The 13,197-nt window shown below is 44.4% G+C and overlaps 1 protein-coding gene across 3 annotated transcripts in view; it reads right to left on the reverse strand.

Annotated features, from left to right (window-relative positions):
- Nucleotides 1-1,795: 1,795 nt before the first annotated feature.
- The window catches only part of PGCKA1 (PDCD10 and GCKIII kinases associated 1), a 72,146-nt gene continuing 60,744 nt past the window's right edge, over nucleotides 1,796-13,197 (reverse strand). Inside the window, exons 1-3 of one of the 3 annotated variants that reach the window (XM_072973890.1) lie at nucleotides 11,287-11,303; nucleotides 4,535-4,588; nucleotides 1,796-3,487 (exon numbers count right to left, since the gene is read on the reverse strand). In XM_072973890.1, the coding sequence (XP_072829991.1) occupies nucleotides 2,560-3,487; nucleotides 4,535-4,566 (960 nt within the window). In that variant the 5' untranslated portion in view covers nucleotides 4,567-4,588; nucleotides 11,287-11,303 and the 3' untranslated portion in view covers nucleotides 1,796-2,559. Of the gene's footprint in view, nucleotides 3,488-4,534; nucleotides 4,589-7,961; nucleotides 8,038-11,286; nucleotides 11,304-13,197 lie in introns of those variants that run through there. The other 2 variants (XM_072973889.1, XM_072973892.1) reach the window with 2 other exon arrangements.

The raw sequence follows: 13,197 nt of genomic DNA on the forward strand, positions 1-13,197 counted from the left end.
TTTTCCTCTGACATCCTTTGGAGGAGCCTAGATATTGGCCTAGAGACTAAAGGGGCCAGAATTGCTTTAAAAAACAAAATAAAAACACTTGAAATTCTTGGTGTTCTGTTAACATTTCTAAAGCAGTCATTCGCACAAAAAGAATCTTTAAGAGCTTGAGAGCTACTCATCATGGTGAACTTTAAATGCAGCAGTCCTAAAATGTAAAATTAGGTACATAGCTCAATGCAGAAGTATGTTTCTGCGCCAGGGAAAGAGACTTGTCTGCGTGGATACCTCACCTTACCCTTCTCTTGTCTGATTCTTCTTCCTTCATGCTTCTGTTTTGGAGGTGCCAGGGGGAAGCTGGGATGGCTGCTGCTGTTCAGTCCTTCCTCCTTGAACCAAAGATTTAGATTTAGATTCCTTCTGTGTCAGACTAAATGTAAACAATGTCTTTCAGCCTCTTGCAAATTGGCTGTACCCTGGGCTTTTGTGTTTTGAGTACCTGGTGTGGCAGAGATCATAAGCAGACCATCTCAAAACTCAATGTCCATTCTCCGTACCTTTTCAGTACTTGAATCCTGAATTTAGTTGGGAGAGTCATGCTCGTAGCTAGGAAGGTAAGTTTTCCTGGCCTTTCTGGTAGCTAGATGTGACCAAGTAACCAGATTTGGTTGACCAATGAGGTATATGCAGAAGGATTGAATTATACCTCTGGAAGGTCCTTAATAGAGAAGGAGTGAGATCTTCTGACCCTTTATTCTTTTTCCTGCATGGAAAGCAATTGTAATGACTGGAACCCCAGCAGGTATTGTGGACCATACAGTAATCTTGAGAAGGAAGCCTAATGATAGAAAGAGAGTAAGTTGCTGATATCGTGGAATCCTCTACCAGCCTGGACTGCTTCCTCCAGACTTCTTTCACGTAAGAGATAAATAAATCTCTATTTTTATAACTCATTTAGCACATGCAGCTGGACCTAATCCCAACAGATACACTTGGAAATTGCTGAAGGAATGACTCTGAAACAGTAAGTATTTGGTGTACTAAATACAATAGCAAGCAAACCAAAAATGCAATTAACAATGCCAACGTTTATCCTTTAAGGGCTCAAAGTGATCTTGATGTAGTGATGGCTTGTCATCAAGCAAACCCAGAGAAATGTATGTCTGTTAAGCATTTGTAAGGGTGTTGTCCTTAAAGATGTTGGAAGGCTCAGAAATCATGTTTTATGTTTAATAATTACCAAAATGGAGTGATGACATTATGACAACTTCTAGAAGTACATACTATTATTCTTCTCACTTAACTGATGGGCAAATAGAAGGATACTTGTCCAAGGTCACATGGCAAAGCTGGAAATTCAACCAAGGTCAGTCAGATTTCAGAGCCTGTGTTACAGAACACCATACATAATAAAACATCGTCCACGTTCATATTTTTCTAGGTAGTCTTGACCATCTTTAAATTCTCCATTAAGCCATGTCAGAATAGCTGTCCTTGTTTTTATAAATTAGAAAGCTGAAACTCAGAGAAAGCTGTTCATTCTTAAGATAAGATTTGTACATGTAGTCATGACACCAAGAGTTAGAACTCCAGAGAGCCAAAGCATTCTTAGCAAACCAACCTAGTCTCTTCCTCAACTATAATTTAAAAGTCTAGCTCTTTACATTCAAAGAAACATCAAGGCTCACTAATGCTCAGTCTTGAAAAATTAGAACCACATTCTAGTTAAGACACACAGACACATGTGTTCTTACATTTTAATCAGAATCAGACGTTACATGGCACAAAACACTCCATCTATCTCTTTGCTCATCCAAATCTCATGAACTTAAAACCCAAATAGGACATAAACAGTTTAAAGAACGATTTTGACTGTACCCCCAAATCCCAAAGGAGATGAAAAAGTAATAATGTAAAAAAGTTAAGGTCAAGGTGTCTTGCTATCACAGCTAATGACTAACCATTTGTTTATGGGTGGCTCCTGCTCCACTGACAGCTGCTAAGCTTAACTCTCTGTCCAACAACGAGTGGTTAGTTATTAGTTCCCTGGGTGATTGTCCCTGAAGGTAAGCCATGCTCTGGGGAGGATACATTAGGCACTTTGTGGGAGTTACCTTTCCCAGGCTGGGTATAACGTTTGGCTCTCAAAAGCAAGATAAAGAATTTACAGTCAAACAGAATGTTCTGCGAATCTGTGACCGTGGGATTAAGTGCTGGGACTTCAGCGCATCCTCAAGAACACCTGCACCAGATGTTCTGGGGGAGCTTTGCGGGCTGGGGAGCAGGCTGTTTAATCCCTACGCATGCTGTGCAGCCCAGCACGGTGGCCCACTCTGACTTTCGTTCTGGTATCCTGAGTGATAGCTCATCCAGACAGTGGTCCTGTCCATGTTTAGCACGCGGCCTGACGCAGGCACTCGCAGCCATCAGAACAGATGCTGGGTGTCAACCCCTGTTCAGGCTGCACCCGTGCGTGCGTGCGGCAGAGTATCCGCTCTGCGTCTAAGGAGCAGACGCATCCCACAGGCCCCAGGGCCACGCCAGTTTATATGCCTGCGCACATCCCCTCCCCTAATCGGCCTCGTCCACATCTTCTCCTGCAGTCGCTGCTTCCAGCGCAGCAAGGGCTTCGGCCACCTCTGCGTCCTCCTCCGCCTCCAGCCGCCCGCTCCTGTCTCCACGGGAGCCCGGGCCCTCCTCCAACCCGTTTCTCGAATCAGCCACAGGCACGTCCTGAGCTGGATCCTCCTCTTTAAAGTAGACATTTAGAACTTCAGTTGCCGCGGCCTCGTTTAATGAATCCCAGCTTCTCTTCACGGAGAAGGGTATATTCATCCCGTGGTCCCCCGCCCTGGGCTGAACGCCCTCCCGGGGCTCCTCCCCAGCGCGGCTCTTGAAAAGACAACCCTGTTCTCCGTGATCAGCGTCGTCTTCAGCCGAGCCCCGGCGCCGAGGGTAGTCCGGGGCGGGTATCTGGAGGACGTGGTCCTGTGCTTCCCGGGCAGGATGTTCTGCCTTGGGAGGCGCTCTGGAGTCCCCAGGTGGGCTGACTCGGGTCTCCTCTGAGGCCGGCAGCACACGGTCCGGTTCGCTGGCGCTGCCCCCTTCAAGGTAGGGCTGGGCCGGGCGAACCCCGTTGGCGGTACTGGCCCAGGAGCCCCCGTCACCCTGGGGGTGGGCTGGGTCCCCAGTGAGCTGCAGGGCGGCAGTGGGGCCGATGCCATTGACGGCACCGCCAGCCTTCTCGGCACAGGGACTCGCTCCGGGGTCCCCCTGAAGGAGCGGTCCTCCGTGCGGCCAGCAGGGCTCCAGCGGACCGGCCGTCCCGCTTCTGCTCGCGGTCGTCTTCGCGTCCTCGCTCGGAAGGTCATTTCTCTGCACCAGGACTTCCCTGCTCTGCTTGCCTTTTAATTTGACAGTGTCGTCTTCATCTACCTTGCAGCTGCTTACTTCGTTGAGGTAACCAGGGGAGGGCACTTGAACTGGATCAAAGAGATAGCTGGGGGTGAGAATGATGATCAGTCAGGTTAATTAAGCAATTTTATTTATTAATCCCTTTATAAATAACTGCCTTCATTAATACTTCCTACTGCAGGCTCTGCTGCTTTCCATTCTCCCGTTAACTTACTTTCCATGATTAGTTACTCTTTCAAGCATATTTGTGTGTCTAAATCAGATACAGTTGGTATAAAAATGTTCTACCACTGGACACAGATCTCAGGAAGAGACTCGAAAGGGGGCTGGAAGAAGGTAAAGAACAAAGTGGTTCATGAAATGTAAAAAACAAAAAAGGCAATAAATAAAACAAACGCCCAATGACAGGAAAATAAGTGGCTAAGAACTGATGGTACAACCCCTCAGAAGAATATTTATAGTCATTAAAATAATAAATATGCAGCCTGGACTTGTATGAAAGATACTTATAAGACTTTTTTTTTTTAAAACAAAGCTTAAAATCAGATTATGATTATAGTGGAATAAAATTTATGTATGTATTACATGTGTGTATCTAGATCTATCAATACATAAACATAGACACAGATACGGAACAGAACTAACATAATACAGGTAGTTTTACTTGTTAAGGAAGCAAAATCATCAGTTAATTTTTCCTCTTTATTTTATGTAGAATTATATTTATGTTACCCAAATTTTTATGAAATAGAATCTGGACAAAATTAAAAGCATATATGTGACTGGGGTGACTTATTTTCAGTGATGTCATTTCAGGCATCTTCTAAATCCCAAGCTTTTCTTTGCATTGAAGTTCTCTGCGGAAATGCAAATTCAATCCAAACAAAAATCAGCCACAGAGAAAGGCAGTGTTCCCAACATACTCTGGACATTGTGCAAAAAAAAAGTTAAAAAAACTCTAGATCTCATGTTCTTTTAAATGATATTAAAGCAGTTCCAAACTCAATGTCCTGGCAATGCTGGTCATGCCCCAAGCTGGATAAATGTACTGAATTCCATGTACGGTCTTTAAAAGTGCCTCCATGGTAATCACGAATTCCTCCATTTGGAATAGGTATTTTTTCAACTTTACCTTTGTAACATTTTACAGCACCTGCACCCCATCTGGATTATTTTTTGTTACCATCTGGAAAAGAAAGCATAAAAAGGGGAGAACAGAGTGAATGACATTTTAGTAGGAATTAAGTTTGCATTTTCTTTCCTAGAGACTCAAAGTTGGTAGAGTTATAATTTTTGGCAAAAGGATAACATGTGTGTTGAGGAGGGCACTGGTGACCCAGAACACCTTTACGTATCTAAAATCACTGATTTAACAAAATAAGAAATGAAAGAGGAGAAATTACAGCCAATATCCCAGAAATACCAAAAAACCATAAGAGAACACTATGAACAATTACATGGCAACAAATTGGACAACCTAGAAGAAACAGATAAGTTTGTAGAAACATACAGTTCACCAAAACTGAATCAAGAAGAAATAGATAATTTGAATGGACTGATCACTAGAAATGAAATAGACTAAAAAAAACCTCCCTGCAAACAAAAGTCCAGGACTGGGTGGCTTCACCAGGGCATTCTACCAAACACACAAGAAGAACTTACACCAATCCTTCTCAAACTCTCTCTGAAGACTGAAGAGGAGGGAACACTCCCAAACTCATTCTATGAAGCCAGCATCACCATGATACCAAAACCAGACAAAGATACTACCAAAAAAGAAAATTACAGGCCAGTATCTTTAATGAACACAGATACAAAAATTCTCAACACAATATTAGCAAACAGAAAACAACAATACATAAAAAAGATCATACACTACAATCAAGTTGGATTCATTCCAGGGACACAAGGATGGTTCAACATATGCAGATCAATCAATGTGATACACCACATCAACAAAAGAAAGGACAAAAACCACATGATGATCTCAATAGATGCAGAAAAAGCATTTGATAAAATTTAACATCATTCACGATAAAAACTTTTACCGAAGTGGGTATAGAGGGGACATATCTCAGCAAAAAGAATAAAAAATGAAAAAACCCGAATCACCAATTCAGAGTTTTCAAACATTAATTGACACTTGTCTCTGTGCCAGACCTTTTTCTCAACCCTGGGAGTTCTATATGTCATCTCCATTTGCAAATGAGGAAATGCAGGTTGAAGAACGCTGGTGGAAGAACAGTGGAATTGAAAAGGATCTGAGTGTTTTCTCTTCCATTGCCCTCTACGGGGGACATGGATGTAACCAGTCCGCATGTGGCAGCAGCTGGTGTAAGAGAGTGGAGGGATTAGCTACTCCAGTATTAAAGGTCAAGGTGCGGCAGCTGACCTATGAGTTCCCTGTTCCAGACCCGAGGAGGTCACAGCCGGACTCATCAGCTCAAGCTTCAACTGGACTAAACCGCTCCTGTTTTGCCTTTCCCATCACGGGCCAATCCCATCTATGACCCATGGTCTCCATGTCTCCACTTTCTCGCAGCTCAAGGACACGCCCCTTCGGGCTCCCTGGCGGGACACAGATTCATGTCTGTGCTTCTTTCATTTCTAACTTGCCCACTGTCCCCTGACCTTTCCCAAGCTGCATTTTTCCTCATGCTTGCTCTCTGAATAAAACCTTCTCTTCATGTCAAACCGACCATGCTGTTCTGGTCTGTTCTCTGAAAATCCTAAAAATTAGTGTGGAAGAATCTTTACGTCATCTTCCATTTCTAAGAGCTACAACCTTCAAGAAGACAAGCCAGTGACAGAATCTAAAGCACCAGTCCCTCTGTCTCCAGAAGATGCGTGTGCTCAGCAGAGAGCGGATCATCATGACACTGGCTGTGTCACTGCTGGACTCTGTTCTCTTTCCTTCCTTTTTTCAATCATGGATGAATTTCCCAGGATGATACTTCATAAGACTTTATCCACAGAGAAAATGACTGGTGCCTTTTAAGAAGTATAGACTAGTTGGGTGGTTAGAGGAAACTCGATTTACATTAATAAATAAAACCCACAAGTAACCTCCTATGGAGGGCTGCAAAATAGCCTCCCAAAAGACATCCAATATCCAGGTCTTAATCTCTGGAACTTGTGTCTGCTACTTCATATGACCAAAAAAGGTCTTTGCAGATGTGACTGCAGATTTGAGATGGGGAGATCGCCTGGATTATCTGGTTCAGGTCCCAGCTCTGCTGTGAAACTTTCGGCCTCAGCTATTTCTTCTGTAAATGGGGATAATGATATATCTACCACACAGCCTTGTTGGGGATTATACAAGTTAAAATTCATAATAAGCATACATTTGTTTCTCAGCTCTATCTGGATACAGCATGTTGAAAAAAAAAAGGTGGCAGCTTTGCACCTAAGAAAGAGGTCATCTAGTTGCCATGACACACACATACAAACAACAGCTTTAACAACACCAGGTAACACTTGTTTCTGGAATAAAGGCCAAATGGGATATTTCTATCAACGGTGGCACCAAGTGACAGACACAAACCCCAGGTGCAACAAGAGTTCCACAGAGAGAGACATCATTGGGGGCTTAGCCAGTAGCATGTGTGCCCGACCTTTTGCATCTTCAAAGCACTCTCAGTGACATTACCCTGCCTCCCAAGCCCCGGATTTTGTTCCCAGCCTGTGCTCCCCACGGGCCCATTTTCTGCAAATAACTCACGTATCAGCTGGACAAACAGGTTCAAGAGCACCACCTACAACCTCCTCCCCTCCATTGACCCCTCTCCTCTCCCACCAGCCCTCCCCTGCCCCTTCTCCCCTCCCCTTCCCCCACCTGCTCTAAAATCCGGCCCCTTTCCACTCTTACAGTACTTTTATTTATCTTGGACTCCGTTTAAAAACAAAGACAACAGTAATAGTCAGGAGGATAGGTGGCAAGAAAAAGACAAAGAAAAGGAAAAAAAAGGGCAGCTTTGGCTTGTCTGAGAGAGGGCAGACTGTAGGTCATGATAACGCTGAAGCAATCGTGAGATAATGAATCACTGAAAAATATCAGGTAAGTCAACTTTAGGATGGTAGGTTCCAGAGTGGTAGGTGGGGAAGGTTTTCTTCTGAAAGGAAGAAAGAAAGAAAGAGGCTCATCTTGAGCAACACCCTGAGCTGTTCCCAGAGTCTCTGAGGCTGAGCAAGGTCAACCCGACCCTGGGGCGCCTGCTCCAGGCCGTAGCTGGAGAGCCCGTCCCCACCCTCTGTGGCCAGGGCCACCGAGCAGCGTGCATGAAACTGAGGTGACTGCTAACATCTAACAGCCCAGCTGGAGAGCCTCCACTTCTCTGTTTCTTAGAGAACTGACGTGTCGTCTGTGGCTTTGGCACCCTCACCCCCCACTTTCCCCGGGAAAACCACAGGATTTATATTTTTCTTCAAAGCCATGTAATTATAAAGGGTGTTTTGATGGCTCTGCCCCTTCAAATCAAGTTTCCGGGTCCCCTCACCCCACCCCTACTGCCTCCCTTTAGGGGGCACCGCAGGGGTTTCCTACAGACCAGGTCCCCTACCTGAGGGCCATGCTCCGTGCTCTCCCCAGCCTCTTCCAGCTCAGAGCTTCTGCCCGCTCTCACACCGCCCTGTTTTCCTTCCCCAGCGACATTCCTTCTCTCAGTGAGACAGGCTCTAACGTCCAAGGTTGAGTGACCGCTGACGAAAAGGGTGGGGACTAATGTATTTACACCCAACTCCTGCCTGCCCAGCTCTACAATTATTCTTCCTTATATGATGATTCCTAATATCAACTTCGATTCAGTACTCTCTTCACGTGTCACTCCCACACCCACTTCTTACTTTGAGTGAGCAATTCTTCCCTTTCCCAGGTGCAAAAAGGAAATATTCCACGTTCAGAGCAATACATGGAAATGGGGAAAAAATACAGGCTCTTCTGAAGTAAAACCAAATTCAAAACGAGCAGTCTATCTTCTTTCTTTCCCCCTCATTTTGACAACAACTGGCTTAAAGGTGAGAACTCAGCGGTCCAGTGCCTTCTGTTACTGAGCACAATCAGAACTTGCTTCCTCTTTGGATAAAAGAGCAACAGCGAAGCAAAGGGCAAATCCTCTGCAACCATCATGTGGTTTACACAGGAGAAAAGCAAACACCATTAGGGTGGTGAGTCCGCCCGCCGCTGGCGCCTGCCCACTTCTGGAGTCACGCGTTGGGGGCTGACTCTTGTTCTGTGTTTTGTGCTGAAATTAAACATTCCTGTGTTTGAAGGTGGGCATGCGGACACCCCATCACTTATTAGTCAAGTCTCCTTGCTGGAAAATCCTATTTCACCAGGGGGTTGGTGATGGAGGTAGGGAGAAATGGGGAGATTGGGGCAGAGTGGGGTGGGAGCCAGGAGTTTTTCAACCAGGCAGAGAAACTGACTGAGTACCTATTAGGAAATCAAGGAATACAGAAAAAGGTTCCATCTAGCCCCAAAAGGCTGCCTTTGAATAGTGCTGATCTTAAGGAATGACAGGGGCAGGTCACATGGACACAGGAGCCAGCTTGTAGGGGTTCTCCCGGCCAAATCAGGAACTGGAACATTGGAATAAACATTAATGTAAAGGATTATAATCCACTGAATAAAACAAGGATCTATGGATCCAGAGGATATACATTTTTAAAAGGGAGAGCTCTGACTTACAAATAGAAAGCCAGGAATAATGGAACTAGAGAAATCACCATTTGACAACCATCCCAGTGATAAATGATTCAAGCAAGAATCATCTATGGATGCTGAGACTAGTTTGTGAAAGTCTGAGGAGGATGGGGCATTCAGTCTCAGCGTATCCTCCCACCACACGCTTGAGGGTAAAAGAGTATCTTTATAGCGGAGAAACTGGGCTCACAGCACCTTAATCAAATCATCAAAGGTAGCATCACAAGTAATGAGACTAATCAGCTACCTCTGACTCCGATGTGACGCACCGAGAACTCAGCGTCACTTCTGCAGCTTTTCTGCCGAAAGAGCATAATCTGGATTGAAGTAGGAGGCAACATCAGTCAGACCCAAACTGAGGGATGTTCTGCAAAACAACAGGTCTCTACTCTTTTAAAAAGTGAAATGTTATAACCATATGACCCAGCAATTCTTCTCCTGGGTATATATCCAAAAAAAATGCAAAGCATTAATTCAAAAAGATACATGCACCCCAATGTTCGTAACAGCATTATTTATAATAGCCAAGATATGGAAACAACCTACATGTCCACCAGCAGATGACTGGATAAAGGAGATGTGGTATTTATATACAATGGAATACTACTCAGTCATAAGAAAGAACAAACTTTGCCATTTGCAGCAACATGGATGGACTCGGAGGCTACTATGCTAAGTGAAATACGTCAGACAGAGAAAAATAAATATCATGTGATATCACTTATATGTGGAATAAAAAACCGAACAAACTAGTCAATATAACATAAGGAACGCAGACTCACAGATACAGAGAACAAACCAGTGGTTGTGGGAGGGGTGGGGCACTGTAGGGGTGGACTAGTGGGAGGTCCAAATACTGGGTGTGAGATGGGCTCAGGGATCTATTGTACAACGTGGGGAACACAGCCAATATTTCGTAATAACTGTAAATGGAAAGTAACTTTAAAAAACCTAGAAAAAGTAAATGAAAAAAATACCGTATAAAAACAAAAAGTTTAAAGTTAAAAAATACAATGTTATAAAAAACAAAGACAGACTGAGGAACTATTCCAGACTAAAGAGACACGACAGTTGAATGCTAGGCCAGATCTTTTTGTAAAAGGTCGTTACTGAAATGACGGTGAAGCTGAATAACGTCTGTAGATTAGGCAGTAGTATTCGGTCAACGTTAGTGTCCTGATTTTGATCATTGTACTGGGGTTACATGTTCTTAGGAAATTCACAGTGAAGTATTTAGGAACAGAGGGGCATGGTATCTGTAACATATTAAAATGATTCAGGATAAAATTGTGTGTGAGTGTGTGAAGAGACAGAAGAACAGAGCAACGTGGTAAATGTTAACATTTGGGGACTGAGTATATGAGGGTTCTTTGTACTTTTTTCTTGTTCAGTAAGTCTGACATGATGTCAAAATCAAAAGTTAAAAGGGAAAAAAAGCAGGAAAGTTAAAAAAAAAAAAAAGCACTAATCTGATGTCAGGTCTAGTTCTCGTTCTGCTGGTCCCTGGGCTGGGACCTAAAACCTACAGGAAACCACTGCTATTAAGTGATTCCCTATAAAGAAGCACATGGGGAAAGGCCTTGGAGAGGAGCTGCCATTCTGAGTCCGTACTAAACACCTTTCTTCAACAGTCAGTCCTGGGCATTAGAACTCCCACGACAAAGGAGATGTTTCCTGTCCTCGGGCTGCCCCATCTTGGAGAGGGACTCAGAGTCGGGTCCTCTGGTGTTGCTCAGCTGTCTGCTCCCTTCCTGAACACAAGCCCCCCACAGACAGTGCCTAACCCAGGGTAGTATCTTGCTCGCACAGAGCACGTCAGGCCTGGTATTCAAGTGAAGGAATGACAGGTGAGTGACGGGTGCGAATGAATGAATGCTGAGTGTGAGATTTTATAAGTGATTCCAAAAGAAGGTCTATCCCTTCCCACGATCAAATCTCACTCCACCCAGTGGTCCAAAACCAAAAGCCAAGTACATGACTTGAACTGAGAGAGATAGGAGGACTGTGGTTCCCCTTCGCAGCGTGGGAAATAGCAAAGCCTCCGTCATGTAACTCCAAGGGTCAAGGATGTCCCGTTTCCAGGGCTCCAGTCAATGGGATTTCAGAGCAGCTGCTGGGAAGTGGCTTGAGTTGACAGAAGTTGGAGTGCTTGGAAGAGAGACAGAATAAAACTAAACACTTACATTTCAACTCCGTTTTGATAAATCAACTGGTCGATGTTTAGAAAACAGTCTGGGATTTCACCTTAACCTGGCCAGCAGGTGAAGTTGAAAAACATTTAGCGAGTCACTTCTGGGTACGGACCTCTTGGACGAAAGAGGGATGGATAAAAATAACTACCAGGAACTGCAGAAACCACCAGGCGCTTTATAAAATAAATTAAAGACTGCCTGCCCAACTTCATAGATGATACTGAATCTATAGTAGAAAAAGGACAAGAAGATAATTCTTGACTACCCAATCTCTTTCCTCAGCAGACCCATTTCCTCCTTTCTGTGCAGGCTTTGAAAACTCTCTGGAACAAAATTTTCTGGTGTGTTCCCCTTTCTCCTAAAGAGGGGCTGATGAACTTCAGTGATTTTGGAGAAACTGAAAGACTATACGAAGACTTTTGTTATCAGCACCATCAAACAGTCCATTTGATGTGTTCTCAATAGTCAGTGTGCTACAATATGCTTGTCAGCATCACCCAGAACTGGGGTGGATGGGATATCTATGCCGAGATGTGTTCAAATGTCCACCCTCCTCCCCTGCCAAAGGGCCCCCTGGTCAAATAGGTTTGGGAATAGCAGAGATTTAAAGATGAACTCATTCATAGTTATGAAAAAGAACAATGTCACCATGTTCAACCCAGTATTTCCTCAAATTTTTTAACCACAGAACTTTTTTTCCCCCGGTAAAAGACAGTAACAACCAACAGAACTTGTGTTTTGTGGAACTTTGGGGAAAACAACTATTGAAATGACAGTCCTAATGATCAGGAGGGGTTTTGTGCCTCAAACTCATATTGTCAGATGGTGGTTGGTGTTTGGGTGAGCTCAGCCAGGCAGAATCCATGCCAGGTGCAATAAGTTCATGTCCTGGCAATGGCTCCATCACCAGCTGCACGGATGTGGCAAGTTGTGTCATCTCTTGATGGCTCAGTTTCTTCCTCTGCCCGAGTCCATGACATAGAAGCCCTCTTCCAAATCTACCAGTCCAAGTGGTGAGTCCACGAAGGGAGGTTACTCCCCTCATAGACCCTCCACCCAATTTGACTCCCACACTGTTTCCTCATTGAACACTTGAGGCAAGGCGGCACCAACAGGACCCTTTTGCAGGCGGAGAGCCCAGCTCAGTGGTTTGTAAACTACCCCCGTCCCAATACTGATGCTGTGCGTTTGGGTCCCAAGTCCACACTCACCCCAACCCATGATCCTGACTGAAAGCACAAAGCTTCTCCTCCTGTTTCCTCCCTTCAGGCCCAAGTCCTCCATCTCATTCCCTCCTGTCTGCAGCTCTTTGGAAAAAGTTTCCGTGGCTTCTTTGTCAGAGGGAACTGCTGGCCAGCACCCTGGAGCCTTGAGATGGGGAGAGTGTAACAGCAACTTCCTCAGGAAGGGTGAGGACTCAGCTCGGGGGCAGGGATGGCAGACTCTATGAGCAGATGAGCACGGAGGACTGTGTGTGTGTGTGTGTGTGTGTGGTGGGGCTGGGTATGTGTGTGTACGGTGGGATGGAACTGATATAAACATTTGAGATTTATCACCCCACACCAGCAATTCAGCATAGTGGTTAAATGGGCAAATTAGGGTCAGAGTTGTGGGTTCCAATCCCACCTCCACCATTTTTAGCTTTGTGACCTCTAGGCAAATTTCTCAGCATCTGTGACCTTTAGCTGTCTAATCTGCAAAATGGGAATGATAACAATTCCTGCTTATCAGGATTGTTTTGAAAATTAAATGAGGCAGAAGTATGTATGGCATTTACTATAATGCCTGGCATCCTGCCAGGGCTTATTAATGATTATAAGTAGTTAACATTTGAGTGTTTAACATGCATCAAGTACAGTCTTAGAAACTTTCATGTATTCATTCATTTCAACTTTACAATAA

The sequence above is a fragment of the Vicugna pacos genome, chromosome 2, assembly GCF_048564905.1.
Source record: "Vicugna pacos chromosome 2, VicPac4, whole genome shotgun sequence".
Lineage (NCBI taxonomy): Eukaryota > Metazoa > Chordata > Mammalia > Artiodactyla > Camelidae > Vicugna > Vicugna pacos.